Below are 23823 nucleotides of genomic sequence, written 5' to 3' on the forward strand. Positions count from 1 at the left end.
TCTTATTATAAGGTAAGGAACCATCTTTCAAATTTATATTTTCGCTTAACATCTTCTAACATTTATATGATTTTGTTTATAAATGGTTGTAATCACTTTATCATTGAATCATCATGTCATATTTCATTAGATTTAGTTTTCCTATTAATAATAAATCGTTTTAATTATTTTGTTTACAAACCAGATTTTAATCTCTTTCTAAAACCGAAACATCTTTCATTCTCTTTTTCATACAGACTTGATTTTCTGATATTAGGTTTTTTATTTTCTGACATTTCTTCACATCAGAACTTTGCATCCGTACAATTTTCTATCAAAATATTATTCCGTACGGTTTCTCCTAACATAATGTACATTATAAGTAATTCGTATTAAATTTTTCATACTTTAAAGTACATTACGCCAATTTCGGCCGTATTGCAATTGTATAACAGAATGTAAAATATATGTAATCTGTTAACAGCTATACATACTTTAGCAGCCTTATTTAAAAAGAATGTTTAATTATTCATAAAGTACGTATAATTGAGTAATATCTGAAACAGTACATGTAATTTATAGCAAATTACACATATTTGTGTTATATTACAGTGTCAATGTGATTCAAACTAAAATACTATTTATCTCCAACACATGTTGAAGTTTATCAAACATTATGGATAATTTATTCATTATTTAATGTCGTTTATGATAAATTATAAGTTTTTTTAACTAATGTACATATTTTTTTTCTTGTAGTAAACCAGCATTGATGGAATTTCCAACAGAATCATCATAAAAACTATAGAAGTATAAATTACGATGAAGAAGATTGTTTCTATGATCCTGTTTGGATAACGGAGTCTTATGTGAAGACTTACAAGGAACATATAAGTCCCGCCCCTAACTTTGATGAACCACGTACATTTAATGAAGAGTCAAATACACTACCATGTTTGATTCGCCGTAGACCTGGAAGACCAAAGACAGTAAGGATTGAGAGATCGGGCAACATTCCAACGGAGTTTGTTTTTAAGTTACCTAGTCTACTATGTTATTTTCATTTACAATAAAACACAGATTATTGTTCAATAAAATTTCATTTCAGATGTACAAAGGTTGTGTTATTTACTATACAGTATACATAATTTATATATACGTAATTTATGATAAATCACATACTTTATTACAAATAACATGATTTCAGATTTACATTTCCTAACATGTTACCATAATTTATGGTACATAACGGACATGTACGCGTAAAAAACAAGTAATTTATGTTAGAAAATAATCTGAGTATTCAATAGTACATAATGGACATGCCACACATACATATGATAAATTACGTTGTATACATGACAAACGATGGTTTCCTCGTCATAAATAACACATAATTTATGAACTTGTTTCATAATTTGTATTCGATGTGTATTTATGTATAAGTAAAAACGAAAGTTAAGTGAGAGAAAGTTGATATATATGTTTTGAATATTAACCCACAAATCACGCAAATTGATCTCAGAAAATATACTCTTTCCAAATCTGAAAGTTAAGTGAGAGAAAGTGATATATAGATTTGGTTTCCAAATCTGAAAGGATGAGAGAGAAAATCTGTTTTGGAAAATATCCATTTTCCAAATCTGTTTTGGAAAATCTGTTTTGGAAAATATCCTATCCGTTACTTCCTATAAAAACCCCCAAATCACGTCCAAATCTTGCTTTTCCAGATTCTTTCTGCCCCCAAACTAAAAACCCGTGAAATATGAAGGTGGGACATTGACGGGACTATGTTTTAGAAAGTGAGGGTTTTTATGTCTAAATGGTAAAAGGACTAAAAATCCATTTTTTGAGAAGATTGGATCCTAAACCCTTTTTGAACATTATTTTGGACTATACACCCATGGACTCTTTCTTTTTTGGTATTTTTCAATTTTTTCTATAACACCTTTGGGGACAATATTGGTAGATAGAAAATAAATGGCTATTAAGGCAAGTTCACTCTTCAAAAGTACCGTTTTGCCTGCATGCGATAATGAGTTCCTCTTTCAACCTGCTAGCCTTTTCTCTATCTTTTTAACAATAAAATCATAAGAGGTGATTTTATGTTTCGGTTGTAATAGATAGTTCCCCAAATACACATAATTTTTCTTCATCTTTTGAACGCATAAGATACTCAATAAATAATTCCTTTTTTCCGTCATGCAATTTGCACTAAAGTGAATCGATGATTTTTTGCAGTTGATAAGTTGTCCCGAACAACTCGCATAAGAATCCAAAATAATTTTTAGTTGCTCCACATTGAATTCAGATGCGTTCCCAAAGAAGAATAAATCATCATCAAATAAGAGGTGACTTACACTTGGTGCATATCTATTTACTCGAAATCCATTATATAAACTGTTTGTTTCTGCATAACCTATCAATTTGGTAAGTGTCTCTAAACAAAGAATAAATAAGTATGGACTACGCGGACATCCTTGTCGAAGTCCTCTTTTACTGTAAGAAACCTTTCGGTCTCCCATTTAATAAAATTGAAAAAGAGGTTGTCGACAGACAATTCATAATCAATGAATAAGTATTATCAGTAATGCCACACCTCTTGAGAACCTCACTCAGAAAATTCCAATCTACTCTATCACAGGCCTTGGCCATATCCACCTTCAATGCAAAATAACCCTCTTTTGCTGAAATATGTACAATTGAATGGAAAAGTTCTTGAGCCACTATTATATTGTTAAATATCTAACGTTCGAGTACAAAAGCATTTTGAACTGAAGAGATCAATCTATCTAGTAGAGGTCGAATTCTATTTGTCAGAATCTTCGTTATTATACGGTATATGACATTGCATAACGAAATCGGCCTGTAATCAACTGGTGTTTCTGGTGCATGCACTTTAGAAATTAAAGCAATAAATGTATGATTCAATTTACCTGGGAGCTTTCCTGATTCGAAAATTAATTTAATCTGATTTGTAACATCATCTCGAATAATATCCCAACATCTTTTGTAGAAAATGGCAGGAAAGCCATCTGGTCCAGGAGCCTTACATGCCTTCATCTCTTTAATTATCTGCCAAATCTCTTCCTTCAATGGTACCCTACTAAGCATTCAGTTTTCATTAGGAAGTATCGGTTTGTCTGACATAACGATATTACCTGGTAATTCTGTTACATGTTCTGCTCGAGATGACCTGTAATAGTGATTGGAAAAGAGGTTAGTAATAATATTTGGGTCCGAAGGCCAACTCTGAACATCTAGTTTGACTGCATCGATGTTATTTTTCCTCCTTCTATTTAACACCGATAAGTGAAAATATCTTGTGCTTCTATCATTCTCTTCTGCCTAGTGTTTTTCAGCTCTTTGTCTCCAAAAGCTTTCCTCCACTTTCCTCCACTCTTCCAATTTTCTAACCAACCGACTTTCTTCTTCCATACTATCCCTTGAAGGGGGTCGGTTTTGAACGGTCAGTAGCTCCTCTTCTAATTGTTTAATTTGATTAAAAATTTGGTCTACCTTAAGTTTACTCCATCTCTGTAATTTACCTGACAATTGGAATAATTTACTAGTAATTAAAGATCCACTTAATTGTTCCCATCCCTCAGATATAATTTCCGTGAACTCTTCATGTGTCGTCCAATGTGGTTTGAATCTGAATGGAATTTTACCTTTGATTTTTGCTTTCACGATATTCAAGATAGTTGAAGCATGATTACTATTTATTCCCGGTAAATGTTTTACTAATGCATCCGGAAATCGTAGTTTCCATTGAGGGTATAAAATTTTGGTTGGAAAATTCTGCCTAAACCTTTTGTTATCCTTGTGTTTCCCTGAACCTGGCGCCACCGTTTCTACTTCCACACAGGAAAGGTTCAACAGTAAATTGTCATTACCGACGGTCTTTAATATCTTTTGTTGAGAACTATCTCTAACTACCACACTTCGGTCCACCATTTCCATCTTTTTTTTGGTGGATTCTTTTGGGCATAAAGAAAAGTCTCTGGGACATAAAGACTTAGTCAATCAAGATTGACTTAGGGAGCATATTTTTGGCTGCTGTTTTGGGGAATAAAGAAACAATTTCGGAGAAGTTTTTTTTTCTACAAAATTGGTCAACTAAGATTGACTTTTTTATTTCTATTTGTTGCTATAGGGCTACCAATTTTTGGAGTTAAAAAAAATGAATTTTTAGAAAATCTAATAAAAGAATTTAGAATGAACTTTTATAAACTTAAACAAAATCTTTCTAGGATCTAAACCCTAAACTCTTTTCAAGTGTGTCTTCTTTTCTCCATCTTCTTCTCCAAAGCTTTGTTTTTTCTAATCACTAAATCCTAAAAACATGAGATCAAACCTAATATGTTTAGAAGTGATGAAAAGTATTAGGGATCAAAATTAACTGATTTCTAGGGTTTAGAATGTGTTTACCTCTGTTAGGGAGAATTACTGGATGAAGAAACTTGCTTTGGACATCCCATGGAAGATGTATTAAGAGCTCCAAGAGATTTTGTTTGATGATTTCTAAGGTTTAGGATGCTTTTTCCCTCTTTATCTTTCTAACATTATTTCTTATTTTAGAGAAGTAGGGGTATTAGGGGTTGGAAATTTTAGGGAAGATATAGAGAAGGAAGAAAAAAAGTTTAACTAGAATTTATGGAGGAGATGAGATGGATGAGTTTTCTTCCATAGAAGAAGAAAGAGTGGGAAAAGACTTAAAATAAAAAATTAAAATTTCTTACTTAAAGTTAATTTTGTAATTTGTAATATTTTTTTTTGTATTTCCCATAGAATGCCCAAGAGATTTTACAAAGAAACATGAAGTTCCCGGAGAATTTATTCCCCACAGATTTTTCATTATTCCCTAAAGTTACGGCCATTTTTTAGCCAAAAAATTCACATGAATGTTTTTAGCCTACTACTCTTCATCTCACATATCTTTCTCTCTCCCTCTTTCTCTCTCTTGCTGCTCATGATTCCCACTGTGTTATCTCTCAGTCTCGTTCTCTCTCTCTTTCTTTCCCTCCTAATGAGTATAATTTTTTGATATCCTTGTATGATTTTTGAATATAAATTCCAAATCGTTTTCTTTTTTAGTTTATCGAAAGCAATATCAAGTTCTTGGTGGAACACAAAACCTAGTTATCCCAGTCCACAAACCAATAACAGAATGAAAAAACTCCATAAATTATCATTGTGGAAGATAGATCTGAGTATAGTAGCACCTCGAACCAGAAACAATAGGTGGCCAATACGTGGACAACTGTTTTTTTATATGGACAACTATTTTCGGGTCCGGTGCGAGTCAATTATGCTTGACTTAGTTGACTTTAATTGAATAAGGTTCCTTAAAGTCTTAAATACTAATAGTTACTAACTTGTGGACCGTTAACAAAATAATAGTTCAAAATTGAAAACTTAAGTTGTCTTCTTCTTCTTCATCATCTTCTTCATCATCATCTTCTTCTTCTTCCTTCTTCCTTCTTCCTTCTATTTATTCTTGTACTGCTACTAAAAGTAAACTATAGTTTCTACCACTTCCTTTTGTTTTATATCAAACCCTAGATGAATGAAGAAGATAAAACTCATCAATCTTCACTTCCCTTATTTTTTAGTAAACTATAGTTTCTACCACTTCTCTTTGTTTTTTAGTGAATTATAGTTTCTACTACTTCCCTTTGGTTTTTTATCAAACCCTAGATGAGTTTTAATCAAACCCTACATTGATGAGGTAAAACTCTAACTTTTTTACATTTGGGTAGTTTGAAAGAATACAAAACGATTTCAAGGCAAAGAGTCGAAGTGAAGAAGAAATTTCCAGAATTTAGTGGGAAATCTAAGAAAATATGCTAGATTTTCGTGGCAAGTTTCCTTCTGTCTTGCCAAATTTTCGTAGGAAATCTACGAAATTGGCAAGTCAGTTTTTTTTTTACAAAAACTCAAAAATTAAGATCTCTCGTGTTTGTCGATTTTCCACGAAGCACGAGCAACTCTACTTGTTTGTAAAAAAATCTAGGGTTTTGAAATTTTTGATTTCTAGGTTTTAGGGTTTTTAGATCTGATCTTTCTGGTTAGGAATATCCTTCAACAATTCCCTTCCCTTTGTTTGATGTCATAATCTTCTCCAAAAAATTCTCTCTCTAGAAGTTTGGGTTGATGATGAAGATGAAGTAGTGGAAGAAGACCAAACTTACTTAGGGTTTACGAGAAAAGAGGGAGGTGTTAAAATAATACATCTAATTTTAAGAGGACTTCAGTGAAAATAATAGAGAGTTGTCCCCTTAGAAACTGGTGTCCATATAAAAAAATTAATGATTTTGGTTGTCCACATAAGATAGTCGTCCATATAAGAAAAACAGTTGTCCACGTATTGGCCACCAAACAATACCGACATATTTTCTCACCCACTCTCACCTACTTATTCAGATCTATCTTCTTCTAGTAAATCATTTTTTTAAGATGGGAAATTTGGTATTGGCAAGATTACTTGGAGATAAAAACATCACTTTTCAAGGGAAATACGTTTTCACTCATTGAAGTTCTTAAAGAGATTAGTGTCGCAGTTTGGAAGAACAATACCTTAACCTATAATGACCTATTTGGCTGTGGGAAGTAAATTTCTCAAAACCCTAACTTTTGTTTTCATCTTTGTAACTCTTTCTTTACTTCTGCTCCAAAAAGTTCTTTCCCGGGGTTTTGATGATGCACTATGGACATTAAAAACTAAAAGTTGGAGAGGGAAGGAGAGAAGACATGAGGAGACGAAGATCAGAGGGTTAAGAAAAATCATGTAAATTTTTAGGTTAAAAAAGTGTTTCCTAAGTTAATCTTCATTGACTAAGTCTTTATGCGCCCAAAGAATTTTCTTTATGTTCCAAAGTCATTGCCTTTTTAACTTCCTCTTCTCCATTTTTTTCCTACTCTCTCCAACTGTTTTGACGAAAGGGGAAGGCCCTCTTCAACGTAACATCGATCTAGTTCGTAAGATTTCCCTAAAACGATCGGCAGCTGGTTTGGTGAAAATTCTCCCATATTCTTCTTGGAGGAAATCTTCCTAAATCAATCCGTTTACTGGTTTGGAGGAATTCCACCCTAAAATTAGTGCGAACTGATTCTGGAGATTTAACTAGTGTTTGCTTTCCGACAAAGGGGACCCTTTCGTCGAGACAAATAAATAGAGGAGAGACAGTGGGAGGAAGAGAGAGAGAGGAAGGAGAAGATAAAGAAAAAGGAAGGAGGAGAGATACCCTAATGGTGGTGGCAGAAATTGGTGGTAGGAGATGTGTGAGGAGATGAGGAATAAGATAAAGTTTTGTTGCCTCTGAAAGAGTCAAAATCCACCAATTCCTTAAATAATTTGTATTTCGTTTTTTCTATAATGTTGCTAGCATTCACTTCTAATTCTTATTTATTCACCTCCTTTCTTGTCACTGTTGCAAGAGGCAACAACACGAAATTTTACTTTATTAAAAGAAAGGTACTTCTACTGCAAGAAAAAATACTTGTAGCTTTGGCTGTCAAACACTTAAAGTCTTGAAAGCCTCAACCTCAGTTAAATAGTTTCCCACATTCTTAAACCATTATTTAGACGATTCCCTCGATAATGTGTAACTAAGATAGTGTTTATTTTTTTCGAAGTCAAGTCTAAAATTTGACTAGAGGTGATGCTATGCCTGGCTGCTCTCCCGGCGGGATACAGTCGGGAGAGCGGCAGGGCCAGATTTAGAGAGAGGGTTTTTCACTTTCTCTCTCTAAATCTGGCCCGACCACGTCACACGACCGGGATTCAACCGGGAGAGTGGCCGGGCATAGCATCATTTTTGTAACAAAATTCCATTTACTAATAGAAATTATAAAAAAATCTAGACGTACAGACTCCCTGTCTATAAATATATTCTAGACCAGCGTTGGTTTGTAATCCGCACGACTTTCATAGGGACATGAATGAGGTAAAAAAAGAAACACAAAAACATTCTAGCCCAAAATATTTGTATGTGTAAAGAATTCATGCTTATAGCTTGCAAAGATAAAAAAGGAAGTCATGATTATAGCACTCCTCAAAGTAAAGTAGCACCCCAAGGAGATCATACAGTGTTCTGTAGGTTCTTTAACTCCTTTGCTTGTCTAGAAAGAATTAGATTGATTCTGCCTCTTCAGCCATCTATCTCTCTCACCTCTCTTTATCTATTTGTTCTTTTCTCCTGCAAAACTTGCCTTCTTATTTACTCAAAGTCATGGATCTTTCTATACAGGAAGCAATTAAACCGATTCAACTTGACCTCTTGATATATTAGCTTCATCAGCAATTCAGACTAATACGAGACTCATAAAGGAGACTCAAATTAGACAGTTCCCACCGAATAAAATTCGTCACATTGGTTATGGGTCCCATCATGTTTACATTAATGAGTTAAGTATCAGACTTCACTTTTAACTTGTTATAAGAATGGAATGAAAAATGAATGCAGGTCCAAATGAACTCTCTCTCTTTCTAGTTTAACTAGTATCTGTAAGATCAGTAATGAGGATGTTGGATGAAAAAAAATATGGGCGTATAAACTCAATACATGAGGAAGTATACAACTTAATCCGAGAGGATGACTGGAGAAAGATTATGGAATGGCTAAAAACATCACCTATGATGATCGAGATAATTATACAAGCGCCGAAAGAACTGATAAAAGAACCATTTCTAAATATGTTAATAGAATATGAATATACGGACCTAGTTCTCAATGTTATAGCAGAATTAGCCGAAGACGGTCTAAAAATGAAGAACTTCAATGGCGATACAGCTCTTCACGTAGCAGCTTCTAAAGGAAACATAGTAGTTGCAAATGCTTTGCTTGATATTAGCGCTGACCTTCGCGCTGACCTTCTTCAAGTTATAAATAAAGATGGTGAGACTGCACTTCATAGAGCTGCTCTTAACGGCCATTCAGCAATGTTCTGGAACCTACTCCAAGGAAGTAGTCCGAAGATAAGAAGAGCTGATGGAGCTACCGTTTTACACTGCGCAATCATGGCCTACCACTTTAGTAAGTTTATCCCTTTTCTAAGCATTTGGGATCGTTCGATCCATTCGAGGAACTAAGGGATCAGTTGTGTCTTGGGGGTAGCCCCAGTCGATCCCAAGGACAACCTCTTGAGTTACTTGGTATGTTGGAAACTTTGGGCTGTGGAGCTCAATTTCATTTCTTATAGTAAAATTTGTCGCCTATATATACATGTAAGAGTTAGTGAAAAGTCAGCCTCATTACTCATCTTGGGTCAGTGAGGATCAGGTTCAGCAAATTAACTTTTAGAGTAGAACTCGTCGCCTATGCATGCATATTTACATATATATATATATATATATATATATTAACTTTTAGAGTAGAACTCGTCGCCTATGCATGCATATTTACATATATATACATTATATACATTATATAAAATTAGTTAGTGACGCAGTGGAAATCTCTAAAAGAGTCTTAGATCTTCGTCTAAAGACTAAAGAACCGAAACTAAGAAGAATTAACTAAAAAGCTGAACTTTATTGATTAAAACTAAATGAAGAAAACAACTCTTAGGTCCCCCTTTAAATAGCCTTAGGGCTTCCTTAACCTAATCGAATTCAAATAGCAACTCCTAAGAAAATAAAACACTAAAATCTCAAGAAAATAAGAGAATACCTAAATTAAAAACACTTACTAAAAATAGTAAAAAAAAAACTACTAAAAGTCTGTTTTGAGGACCTAAATGATTGGAATTTGACCCTCAAAGTGGGCCCTGTTGTGGCGAAGCAACAACGAATGAGCGGAAGGTTATTTTGCACCATCCCTCAAAATTTCGTTCAATTCCGACACCCGTAGCTTCGGTTTTGTCCGTTTTAGTCTGTCACCTTTATACTTGGCCGCATCAATTTCTTCCATGTATTTTTCGGCCAATTCCTCTACATCAGTTAGTCAAAACTTGGCCGAATAAATCGTTTTGGATGAGTGGGAAAAAACTGACCCCTTGCTTGCTCCACACCTCAATTGATACTTGCTAGTATATATATATAATATATATAAAGCAATGGTGTTGTTTGAGTTCGGTCGTAGATTTATCGCTGGATATCGTGTCTGTCCAATCTTCATCTATAATTTTACAATCTAACGACTCAAATTGAGTTGGAAAACCACTGAACTAACTTCCTTCATTTTAACTCTCAAAAAAGAAAACTCCCTTCATTTTCTCTTTCGGAATACGTTTAAATTTAAATATGCAAGACTGCAACTTACGAAAACTACATGTGGATTTTAATTCCCTAAATTGTCTAAGAAATTACAGGTTAGGTTAACTTCAATATATATATAGTATATAATAGCTTGTTTTATCTTTCCAGATTAGTGGTTCAGAACTTCAGATATGACTTAAGCAAAGACGTTAGATAGTTCAAATTTATCTATCGCCAACTTATGGGTAAGATACTTTCGCTGTAACTTATCTTCGACGGTTCAAATTACAAGGAAAGAGGTATGGAGGGATGACGGAGATATTAAACGCAATTTGGAGGGTGTAAAGTAAATTATTAGAAAAATTGAGGGACCTAACCTACGAAATTTATTTCAAATCTAACCACAGCAGAGAATCCTCTTTTGAGTTAAATTCCTTTTTTGCCCCCTATAGATGACCAGCTAATCAAAATAGCCCCCAAAAAGATGACTAGATTCCAACTCCTAATTGAATAATCCACTAGGTAACTTAAACTTTTGAACTTTTCTTTGGTTTTATTTCTCCTTCTTTACACTTTCCTTCTTCAAAAGTAATTTTCAAAAATGACTCACCAGAAGGGGTAGGTAAGCCGTCATCTGTTGGCAAGTCTCTCTCTCTCTCTCTTTTACGGCGAAGGGGGGAAGACGAGAGCAAAACTGACTCGATACTTACTAATAGCTTGCTTTCCTTTAGTGTCATGTGACCCGTCGAGGTAGTTGCACACTCCTGTAATGCACTCAAGGGAGATTATACACACAAACGTAGAACTTGTTTTGACTTCCATAAATGTCATTACTGTAACGGGTAAGATGATACAGGTTACAACTACAATATATATTATGTCGTACATCCATAAGCAATTAGTTCTAACTTCTAACAAGGATTGGTTCAAAGGTTGATCTTTCTAATCTCAAATATATTGGTGTTGCAGCCCTGGCAGTTGAGATGATTGAAGATAAGCAGACGGCAGACCTAATATTCGCGCGAGACCAACTAGGATTTACTCCTCTTCACCACATGGTCTCTCTTCCAGATGCATTCTCAAGTGGGTGTGACCTAGGCTCCCTTGATTTACTAATTTACAAATGTAAGGATCTCTCTGTTGATAACTACTCTCAAAATTCTACTTCCTAGCTTCCTCTATCTTCATGACAGTTTAACTTCATTGAAACAGAAAGTCGTCGGTCGTCCAATAACCAAATATTATCGATTCTGAAATGATAACAAAATATTCCAGTACGAACTAGCCGAAGTCCTAATTGAATAATAATTCCTCTATGAAACACCTTATACTCTGGTTTCAGAAACTCATTAGATCATCTGACTAACTCGAGGACAATTTAACCTTAGTTACATATTTATCGTAAGTTCAGCCTACACAATACAGGCACAAAATGGCTTTAAACCATAAGTTATTATCACGAGTCGGATTCAGCAAGTAGCATATGAAAAAACAGACGGTTTAGTATCTTGCTCGAGTTGACTCCGACCGTATGTCAGAGTTCAGCCTACACAATACAGGCACAAAATGGCTTTAAACCATAAGTTATTATCACGAGTCGGACTCAGCAAGTAAAATATGCAAAAACAGAGGGTTTAGTATCTTGCTCGAGTTGACTCCGACCGTATGTCAGATTTCAGATATGAATCCTAAAAAGATACTAAACTAGACCTGGCAGAACTAACCTACCTGCACAAAGGTAAATAACATAGAAAAATATGGTGTAGCGAAACTGACCTCTCAAATAAATGATTCTTTTTCAGGTCTTCCTGCCGAGAAATTCCTTTCTTCTCAACAGAAAAAGAACCGGTCAAATGATAAAGATTCGGTGAAGTTCTCCATCTTTCATAATATCAGCATTTTGCAGAATGCAGCATTAAACTGTACAAGTAAAAAGCTATCAACAATCTAAAATAACGAAATATGTATAAAAGAGTTAAACAGCACGCAGTAGATACAGAAACATGGCAAGTCAAGTAGCAAGTGGCTACGAAAATAGAAGTCCTTTTTGATTCAAGTATCTGCCAAATGATCATGTTAAACTAAGAGCTCATAAAGTAACCATTATATATATATTCCTAAATCCTAACCTGTTATTCTGGATATCCTGAAGGCACCCAGACGGCCAATGGATGATGAACTTTTCGGTACCGATGAAGAATACAACCCTCCAGATGATGAAGAAGAAAACAAGACCTCGAGATCTCTAGGTAAACTGCACTAATACATTTTTCTGCAGGGATTATCAAGTGTGGTACACACGTAATAGTTGCCGAATGACCCATATCAAATATATGCATTTTGTGTGGTTTTACGTACCCACTTTATTATTATTTTTTTATTCACATTACAGTTCAGAAGCTACCCTTTAAATGGTTATAGAAAACATAGAATCAAAATATAAATTATTTACTCATAAAGGGTGGGTTTCTTATTGATTGAAGTACAACATTCACATGTTCATTTACTATAGCAGATTGGGGTTATCATCTAGATTAACAACTGGGAATCATCAATTAATAAACAATATGGCAAAAGACATAAGCAACCAAGTAACTGATTCTTCACGAGCAAATAAAGATGAAGCGTAGCTCGTAGTGGTTCTGACCTAAGCTTCCTACTCAACAAAGAAAACCGTAGATAATGATTACTAGCTAATAAGACTCGGACTTGCAAAATCAACTATGCTTACTTTGAGAGTCTGACTTTAAAACAGAAATTATCTAAGTGTGGGTCATTGGGCAAGCTTATATAGCTATTATGGGGAAACCTGATGCCATTAGATGTTAGTACATCCTTTTACTCCTGCTTAATCTATTTTTCGATCTAACAGTAATGACTCACTATTAGTAAAATTGTGTTTTGTAAGGTTGAATTACGTAGATACATTATTTACGTTTCAGTCTTCAACACGAATATATATATATATATATATATATATATATATATATATATATATATATATATATTAGTAACTTAGTAAGTAAATGAGTTAGATATGTTTGCGAGTTACAAATTTGTGCGTTTAAATTTGTTTGCAGGGCAATGCTTAGGAGCACTCGTTAACACCATCTATGAAAGTGAGACCTCTCTCTCTCTTACAAAAAAGATGGAACCATCTGATTCTTCACGAATAACTAAATGTTTGTGACACACCATTGTAACATATTTCAAAGGTATGCCAAAGTGGAAAAAAAATAGGGCAGCTCCATCCGATCCCGAAGAAGGTGAAGAGGACCAGTTGTTCGCATCCATCAGTTTCAAGGTAAACACTGAGAACTATGTTTAAGCTTCTACTTGGTGTTTTCCTAATTCAAAATTTTCTGAGGATGTAAGTGGCCGGCCCCAACTAAAGAAGCAACTGCTAATAATATTATCATCTCAGAAAAAGGATGGACAAAGGGTCAAAGCTTTGGTCAAGCTGGCTCAAGCGATTACTCAAAACGTAATATAGATGAGCCTGACTAGCTTGACCTACCCCGTCTTACCTCCCTATTTCTGAACAGTTAAACATTCCATGACGTATCATGATGATAAATATTGTTGGATGATCTTCACGAAGGGCACGTGAACATGAAAGCATTAAAACCAAAACAATAATGGGTAATATATTATACACAGCCACGAACCCAGACACATTCACGCATGATACATCAGTAGAACTTCTTTTCCATATTTCTGCTTGCAGAGACAACGAAGGCTTTTTGTGAGTGATGTCAAAGGTCATGAGACACAGGGGAAGAGCTACAAATTCTTTAGCTTTTTAGGTATAACAACAATCAATTATTCTTTTATTTTCTTTCTTTTAACTTAAATAAATTTCTTTTATTAGTTATCGTAGATTAACCAAAAGTCTATGCTTCTTATGTGTTCTCGTTTTGCAGTTAGGTCGATGCAAAATGAAATCTATGAATTCATGAACAGAAGTGAGCACTTATCAATGTGAATTCTATACTCTATATGTACTTGATGTAATCAGTTCTGATTTTGCCTAAAGGGCTCAAGTGCAACAGTTCAAACATTTTAAATAAATACGCAAAAAAAAAAAAAAAAATTCAAACCATACAAACACAATCTACTTAGGAAAACCTCCGAAGGTAAGAAACAAAAAAGCATAGGCGACGAAACCTAGCTTTTCATAAAAGCAACAGTTCTATTTATTGAATATGCTTGAAGCAAAATGATACCTTTATGCTAAGAGGTGACAAATACAACTATAACTCAACTGTAGAAAAAGACACTAGTACCTTTTTTTTTAAGTCAGATCTGACTCATCGGAGTGGTCTGATTCGGGTTGATTTCAGCATTGTTGTTTTTTGTCTAGCTTGTGTGTTTGAATGGCTGACTTGGGGCTGATTTAAAGTAGTTTGAGTCAGACATAAAATATGTCTAGATTAAAAGTCCATTAACTGAAATATCCTAAAATGACTATAGTAAACCTGACCATAACAAGTCAGGTTAGGACTAGTCAGATTCAGACGATTCATATCCAGACAAAAAACAAATACCACCCTTAGTTACATTCTCATAGTAGTAGTGGTTCCTAAACAGAAATCAAATCTTTAACTATTTTCCAAGATTGTTCATCTATTGCAGTAGAACCCCCTAAATCATCTCCTTATGGTTAACAACAAAACCACAAGACATTAAATGTACACAAAAGGTATTGATGTATCTCGTGGTACGCAATATTGAACATGGCATCTTAATTTATTGTGGCATGAATATATGTATGCATACTTGATGTGATCAGTTCTGATTTTGACTAAAGGGCTCAAGGGCTCAAGTGCAATAGTTCAAAAATTGAAATAAATATGCAAAAAGAAAAGAAAAGAAAAAGATTTGAACCATACAAACACAATTTACTGAGGAAAACCTCCGAGGTAAGAAACAGAAAAGCATAGGCGACGAAACCTGACTATCTTTTTATAGAAGCAACAGTTCTTTTTACCGAATATGCTTGAATCAAAATGAAGCAACATAGGTATTAATCATGGCATCTTCATTTATTGTGGCATGAATATATGTATGCATACTTGCTGTACACGTAGGTTTAATGTAACTCTTCATACGCAATATTAAGCAAGTGATTGTAATTTTATCGTGGCATGGATATATGTATGCAGAAAAATACAGGCAAGACCTTATTCATCTAAAGAAGAAACATGTAAGTGCGATTCACTTACTGTCTTCCATAGCTATGAACCGAGAATATTGGTGGTCTCTCTCTCTCGGAGGCATCCCTGAGAATCCCTCTGTATCAAGGCAACGAAATCAAGACAATGTGATGGATAGATGGATGGAGACTCCTCTAACTCTGGCTGCTTCATTGCGGCTCAATGACTTGGTTATAAGGATCCTAAAAAAACATCCTGCGGCTGCAACGTATCCCGGAAAAGAGGGAAAGAATGTACTCCATGTAGCAGTCGAGAAACGTGATGAGAATATTGTCAACTTCTTAAAACAAATTGGCAACGAGGATCCGCGGCTTCCCTCTCGCTTAAAATCATCAAAGGACGACAACGGTAATACAATACTGCATTTGGCTGCCATCTGCAACAATCAACTAAGCTCTCCATTGCAGATGTCTGAAGAATTCAAATGGTTTGAGGTACATATACATATATATATATATATATAAATTTATCATTTCTATCTCTTTCACGTTTTGAAAATCCAGCGTATTTTTGTTTTTAACAAAATATTTCTTTAAATAAAACAAGGTTCTAGAACTCCGTTATAATCCAATCGAGCACCCTCAACCGTTTCACTAAGAAGTTGCATAGACATACACATAGGTGCCTCCCAATCCAAAATAATATCTCTACAAAATTGATGCCGTCCAATATTTCCTCTTAGCCCTAAAGTACAACAACCTTAATATTTTTTTTAATACTATTGAACTCAATCCTAATTTACAACGGGTACTTATTTAAGTTGGGGAACTAACCTTGCCATCACTAATATGATATCCACGTTGACCACCGTCTGTGGTGCAAGATTTTATCTTAAAATGCATCTGGACTTCAAAAGTATGGGCGAGAATTATCAGAAAGCACTCGATACAAGATAGGAGATGATATAGCTTTATCATGCCTCCCTCTGCTCCATCAAAAATACAATCTCTTCAGGATCTTGTCTCCCTTGTAAACCTTTCTTTTCCTTTTAATTGAACCAAATCGTTAACAAAAACATCTCATAAGAGTTAAGTTATGTAGCTAGTCCGCCAAGTTGAAGACCTAAATTAAGTCAAAGATACTAAAATCATTTTGAGAACCTAGGAGTCTGTCTAGGAGATTCCGTACAGCTAATCGAGTCGGTCAAGTCGGGACTAAAGATAGCAATTAACTCAGAAGTATCAGATATAGCTCAAAAATTAGTTTTCAAATTTGGATTCCTAAGTCCTAACTGAAGCTTAATCTAAAGATAGCATTTAACTCAGAAGTATCAGATATAGCACCTATAAAACCTAAAACTGTTTGGCGTTTATTGATGCAGCAAGTGAAGGAACTTTTACCTAAAGATCTGGTGAACTACCGCAATAAGGACGGTAAGACAGCGAGAGAAGTGTTCACTGAGAGCCACATGAAGATGGTGGAGAGCGCAAAGACACAGTTAACAAACACTGCAAGCAGTTGCTGTTCTGCATTGGTAACTGCTGTCACATTTGCAGCCGGTTTCTCAATTGCAAAAGATAATGATAAGAAAGGGACAACCGCAAATGATCGTACTACGATTGTCTTAAATATCTTCTCCCACGCCTACATATTTGGGTTATCATGTACAGCTATTGCACTAGTCCAATTTATGGCTCTACTCATGGCTTCCTATAAAGAGGAGGATTTCAGACGATCATTACCTACACAGTATAGACTTGCCTTAGCCACTTTATTCACAGCTATGATGGCTATGGTTGTGGCTTTCGGTTGTAACACCTATATTAGTCTATCGACTAATCTTACTCCTAACTGGAAAGACTACCTACTTGTTGGTGTTGAAGTCCTTATCGTCCCACTTGCAATTTTACTACTGATGCGTTGTGGAGGCGTTAAATTTCGAATGAGGAAGATATAGTTCTTCGATAATGTACCCTGAAATAATTTCCATCATTATATACACAATGATTATGGTAATTTTCTAATTTGGCATTCCCTTTTTATGTTTATTTGGATGCATTATTACCGCCGCAGTACGGAAATGTGAAACAAAGCAGGTAAAGGATATTTCGTACATGAAACAGAGCATAATGGGTGTAGTAAAATTTTAGAATACCAAATGCAATTGCAACAATATCATCATGGTGTTCAAATGCAGGAGCATCATACCTGACATTACGATACCCTAAATGTTGTTCCATGTAAATGATGTTTTGATGTCCTCTTAAATGTCTATGGACTTTATCAATTTTTGAAAGGATAAATTCATAGACGTTTGAACTCGCTTAAAACCGGAAGACCCCATGTATCTCTCTCGCAACCTCGATCAACTGAAACCAACAAATAACTCGAACCCACTATTTCACAAATCCTGAGCAAAGCAGAACTCCACCACTAAACGCCTTAAAACGCACTTCCGTTCCATTATTAATTTCATAAGTCACAAGACATGACTATGTATATGTCAAACAAGGAACCCGTAACATGAACAACTACCATCCATGATAAAATTTAGAGGAGTTGGGCAAAACACCCAAAAACAAACCCACAATCGGAGGCCAGCCCAAGTCAAAGAAAAAATTAGGGGCAGGTCCTAGGAGTCAGAGTGGATGCTGAAAAGACGGAAAAGGGCATACTTTTTTGGCGAAATCACGAAAAAACCATCACAAAAATCTGACGCCCCTCCATTTTCTTCTGAATCTTACACTCAACCCGTCAACCGTCCCATCTCATCAATTCAAAATCCGAACCACTTTCTCTTTACCAGTTGTTTTTTTCTTTCTCTCTCCAAAAACGTCTCTTCTTCCCACATCTCTTCTTGACTGCCATTACTGCAAGAGTAAAAGCTTCACAAAAAATTTCAATGAAGTTGATCTCCTTCAATGCTACCTGGATTTGGGGAAGAAACACACAAAACTGTAATTATCCACTAAGATCTTAAACATCTTGTTTTTTTTCATAACCGAAAAAGAAAATCTTTTGTTGATTTGGGGAAGAAACTTTCGGATGGGGGTTTGAGTTTCTTAAAATGGTTTTTCCTTCTGTCTCATCAACATAACTTAAAGGGTTATTTCCCTAATAGCACCCAACTTTGTGACCGGTTTCCTGCCTATCCCCCTACTTCATCAAAAATACCTAGATGACCCCCTTTTTTAGATTCCGTTATAACACCGTTACCTAGTCATCATTTCTCTCTCTTCCATCTCATTACCTCTCTCTGCCACCTCATCATCTTCACCGGCATAGGTCGTCGGCCGGCCAATTTTCCGGCCGACGACCTTCATTAAAAAAAAAAATCTTTTTTTTTTCTTCTCTCCTCTCTCCCTCAAAAAAATATTTTTTAATGAAGGTCGCCAACCGACAACTTTCGCCGGTGAAGATGATGAGGTGGCGATAAGGTGAGGTGGCAGAGAGAGGTAATGAGATGGAAGAGAGAGAAATGATGACTAGGTAACGGTGTTATAACGGAATCTAAAAAAGGGGGCCATCTGGGTATTTTTGATAAAGTAGGGGGCTAGGCAGGAAACCGGTCACAAAGTTGGGGGCTATTAGGGAAATAACCCTAACTTAAATCACATTAACTTTCTTTAATGCTTTTGAGAATCTTTTCCGGGTTGATTTTTACTTCAAAACCCTAAATCGAAGAAATTTTTTGTTTGATTTTATTTAAGAACCCTAGGATCCATGAACACCAAAAGCCCCACTAATTTTTACGTATTATTATAACACACCAACATAATTTATCTCCTTATGAAATACTCAACAAATTTTCTTTTTACCTATTTTTTCACAACTAATCAAGTCACCTCAAACCATAACAATTTAACCCAAAATATCTAAAAAATTTATATTCATACTCTAAATAGGAAATTTACATACAACTTAGTCAAAATAAACATACTAAATTGATCACTCTCCCCCTAGTAGTTGTTTATAGTGCAATCTCATATCCTATGTGACCTTGTCTCCAAAATAAAGTGCATGCATCAAAAGAAAACCCCTCCATTACTAATCTATCACAGAAAACTCAAACTTAAAGAGAGAAACTAAAATTTTCCTCACCTAAATCTTCAAAAATCCATGTTGATTCCATTTCCCAAGGTTGCTTCTTCAACAAAAACCTACCTACTTTCCTTCAATTTCCTCATCTTCCATCCTTATTCCACCTTTTCTCTCACAACAAAAAGCCCTAGACTGAGGTGAGATGCTTAGTGCAGTTGCTTTGATTGAAAGACACGTAGCCTCTCCCGCGTTCTCCATTACATCCACTGTCCATTGAAAAGTTTAGAGTTAATTCCTATTTGGCCCCCTACTTTGTGACCAGATTCTTTTATGGTCCCCTATTTTCTGTAAACTCAAATACGACCCCCTTTTTTAATGTAATTGTCTTAAGAGCATCCCAACGGCCCTGGGTATCACCAAAATTTGGTGATACCCAGGGCAGTTGGTACCCAATGGCACGGGAGATCACCAAAGATCTCCCGTGCCATGAACAGTAGCCGGCCATATCTGGCCGGCTACTGTTCCCCTTCACCAATTTGGTGATATGGTGGGTCCCATAGTTTTTCATATATAATTCATCCTCTTTTGAATTATTCTTTCCCATTTAGTCCCTTTATTTATCTTAATGTTTGTATTTGGTCCCATATAATATTTCTGTTTGGTCCCCTTAAAACAATAAAATGTCGTAATGATCATAATATGTAATTTAAATCTTATAATTCTAATTACTATTTTGATATATTATTTTTCATCTTATTTTATTTAAAAAATGAGTATTAAAAATGATAAAAATAAAATCTAGTGTAATGAATAGTGATTTGGTGGGAGTTTTAGTGTTTGCCTTTGGGTTCAAGAATTTGAAAACACCAAATAATTTGGTGAAGATTCTTTTTTGGTGACTAATTTGGTGCTAACCATTGGGGATGCTCTAACTACCCTTCCTTTAAATAGTTGTTCAAAATTAAAATTAAAAATAAAATCTTAATTCCACCTCAATTCCCTCTCAAGTCTCAACCAGACATCTATCTCCACCTCACCTCTCTTCCCAACTCACCCCTCTCTCTCTCTCCAACTCATCCCTCTCTCTCTACAACTCACCTTCATCTTCTCCGATTAAAATCGCCGCCCGGCGACCTTAAAAAAAAAAAAATTTCCCTCATCTCTCTCTCTCCCTCTCTAAAAACTCCGGCGAAAAGGGTTTCCTTTGCCGGAGTCGGTCTATTCTTGAACAGACCTGAAGGTCTGCTCGTGAACAGACTTGAAGGTCTGTTCTTGAACAGACCTAAAGGTCTGCTCGTGAACAGACTTGAAGGTCTGTTCTTGAACAGACCGACCCCGGCGAAGGAAAACCCCCTTCGCCGGAGTTTTTAGAAAGAGAGAGAGATGAGAGAAAAAAAAAATTTGAAGGTCGCCGGCCAGAAAATTCCGGCCGGCGACTTTAATCGGAGAAGATGAAGGTGAGTTGGAGAGAGAGAGAGGGGTGAGTTGGAGAGAGAGCGGGGTGAGTTGGAGAGAGAGGTGAGTTGGGAAGAGAGGTGAGGTGGAGAGAGAGAGAGGTGAGGTGGAGAGAGAGAGAGGTGAGGTGGAGAGAGAGAGAGGTGAGGTGGAGAGAGAGAGAGAGAGGTGAGGTGGAGAGAGAGAGGTGAGGTGGAGAGAGAGAGAGGTGAGGTGGAGAGAGAGAGAGGTGAGGTGGAGAGAGAGAGAGAGGTGAGGTGGAGAGAGAGAGGTGAGGTGGAGAGAGAGGTGAGGTGGAGAGAGAGGTGAGGTGGAGAGAGAGGTGAGGTGGAGAGAGAGAGAGGTGAGGTGGAGAGAGAGAGGTGACGTGGAGAGAGAGAGGTGACGTGAAGAGATAGAGGTGACGTGGAGACAGAGAAAGGTGACGTGGAGACAGAGAGATGTGTGGTGGAGAGGAACATGAGGTGGAATTAAGATTTTATTTTTAATTTTAATTTTGAAAAAGGATTTAAAAGAAGGGTAGTTAGGGCATTAACTTAAAAAGAAGGGTTATATTTGAATTTACAGAAAATAGGGGGCCATAAAAGAAGTTGGTCACAAAGTAGGGGGCCAAATAGGAATTAACTCAAAAGTTTATGGTGCCGTTTGGCAACCAAAAGTAGACTTTCTTTCACTTGTAGTAGAAGTTTAAAACTATTTACAGAGCCATTTTGGCTTTTTGGAGAGCCCAAAAGCTGGAATCTTTTCACTTTCTCTGTAAATAAGATTTTGCTATTTACAAAGCACATAGAGACTAAACTCAAATTTTGATAAGGATCAAACTGAATATATATTATATATATATATATATATATATATATATATATATATATATATATATATTGATTATAGAGTAGAATATATTTTGTCTCTTTCATTCCTAAACCCCACCACCAATCGAGAGTATGGGTGTCCCTGGTCCGGACCAATGGCGAAGCTAGAAACTTTTCTTTGTGGGGGCACAGTTAAACAGTAAAAAAACGAACACCATCATTAATGACGAATTGCGAGCTTCATTACTAACCTCTATCAAAATTAGTTATAAGACTAAATTACAAAAAAAATCATATGTTGTTCAAACCAATGACTTCTATATATCATAACAACACTATAGTCTATCAACTAATTAGGCTACAACTAACCGTGACTTATTTTGACTAAAATCTAAATATAAATAAATAACATTTGCAATTAAATTAAATAATGTTAGGAAATATACATAAAAACGAAGAATTAATAGGACATAAGGGTAATACGGGAGTGCAAATAACTCTATCGAAAGTTGGATGAGTTTACAAAGAAATAGGAACATAAGAAATTTGATAAAAAATAAGAGTTCAAAAGAAAATTTGATGTATCAATTAGATAACTACAGAGATAGTAGAGGCAAGAATAAATTGGAAAGTTTAGAAAAGCCCCTTATAAGTATTAATGGTGCCTCCCTCAAGACAAACATGAGAGAAAGTCTGTGAAGGAAGGAAGCGCTTTTAACACAAAAGCAAGGCACCTTTAAAACTTCTCACAATAAAATACTCAAGAAAATCTGAAAAAATATAAGGAGGTGGGATTCAACCCATGACTTGCCGAGTGCACAACTAGTGCCGAAACCACTAAGCCATCTACAGCTTTGTGACATAATATAGCAATCAGTTCTATTTCACTTAAACTCGGTCCTGAAATTCTCATACCTGCAAAGGCTTTTGGCACGGAGTCGTGGGGGCATTCACCCCCACGGGCCCCTACGTGGCTCCGTCCCTGGTCCAGACGACCTCCCTATTTCCTTTTTCTCTAAATGTTGGGATATCATTCGAGAGGATCTTATGTTGATGATTGAAGAATTCTTAGATACCGCGCAGATGGATTGGAGGCTAAACCAGACCTTGATAGTCTTAATCCCTATGAGGTCTAATGCCGAGCACCTCGCGGATTTCAGACCCATAAGTTTGGGGTGGATGCTACAAAATAGTTTGTAAGATGTTGGCTTCTAGACTCAAGTTGGTGTTGGATGATCTTATTTCGCCGTATCAAGGAGCCTTCATAGCCGGTAGGCAAATCCTTAATGGGGTCCTTATAGCGAACGAGATTATTGATTCCAGAAGACAATCGGGACAGCAGGGCCTGGTAGTTAAGATCGGCCTGGGGAAGGCATACGATAGAGTTTCTGGGGACTTTCTATATCAAGCCATGGATAGGATGGGGTTCAGATACAAATGGAGATCCTGGACTGACGGTTGTATTAGCTCAGCCTCCTTTTCTATTATGATCAATGTCGTCCCGACGAAGCCCTTCCAGAGTTCGAGGGGGATTAGGTAAGGGGACCCATTGTCTCCTATGCTTTTCCTTTTAGTCGCGGGAATTCTTAGTCACTGTATGAGAGTGGCGAAGGATAATCGATGGATTAGTGGCTTCACGGTGATGGAGGGTGGTACCCCAGTCAACCACCTTCAGTTTGTAGACGACACCTTATTCTTTCTCGAAGATTCCACGGTGCAACTTAGGAAACTCAAGGAGGTGTTCATCTGGTTCGAACTTTCATCGGGTCTTAAAGTCAATTACTCCAAGTCAACCATATTCCCAGCCCTGAAGGATTTGATGGCAAGAGGGTTATGGTCGAAACCTCCATTATTGGATGTAAGGTGGGAGAGTTTCCCACGACGTATCTCGGTCTTTCGTTGGGTTAGATTACATAACCCTTGTAGAGAGCAACAATACTTTCAACCTATTATTGTGTCGGTGCGACTAGACTTACAAGTAGAAGACTTTCAGACACTACCCTATCTTGGATGCATATTGATTGTAGAAGTTGTAAGCTTCATCAGGAGATTCAAATTTCATGCTAACATACAAACTAAATTCATTTATCTCATTTTGAATATAATCATATTCTTCTTCTTCTACATATCTATTTAATTCTTCATGTTCTTCGTTGATTCTATGACTTAATTTACATTC

The 23823-nt window shown here is 36.0% G+C and overlaps 1 protein-coding gene and 1 long non-coding RNA gene across 2 annotated transcripts; one reads left to right on the top strand and one right to left on the bottom strand.

Annotated features, from left to right (window-relative positions):
- The first annotated feature begins 7890 nt into the window (after positions 1–7890).
- On the top strand, positions 7891–17360 carry LOC147544408 (uncharacterized). Its single transcript, XM_086636472.1, has 10 exons — positions 7891–9017; positions 11150–11305; positions 11983–12047; positions 12333–12429; positions 13261–13299; positions 13396–13484; positions 13908–13986; positions 14104–14145; positions 15346–15830; positions 16718–17360. The coding sequence occupies exons 1-10, from the start codon at positions 8501–8503 to the stop codon at positions 17291–17293; spliced, it is 2145 nt and encodes a 714-aa protein (XP_086492598.1). The 5' UTR covers positions 7891–8500; the 3' UTR covers positions 17294–17360.
- On the bottom strand, positions 10241–19662 carry LOC147544409 (uncharacterized). The gene is made up of 7 exons (XR_015223745.1): positions 19438–19662; positions 17545–18264; positions 15406–15807; positions 12310–12434; positions 11957–12100; positions 10700–11592; positions 10241–10418 (listed from the first exon to the last, which is right to left on the bottom strand). It is a non-coding gene; the product is annotated as an uncharacterized LOC147544409 (long non-coding RNA).
- Positions 19663–23823: the final 4161 nt, after the last annotated feature.

Source organism: Eschscholzia californica, unplaced genomic scaffold, assembly GCF_041429995.1.
Source record: "Eschscholzia californica isolate CP2 unplaced genomic scaffold, dmEscCali1.0.p SCAF_4, whole genome shotgun sequence".
NCBI classification, from domain to species: Eukaryota; Viridiplantae; Streptophyta; class Magnoliopsida; order Ranunculales; family Papaveraceae; genus Eschscholzia; species Eschscholzia californica.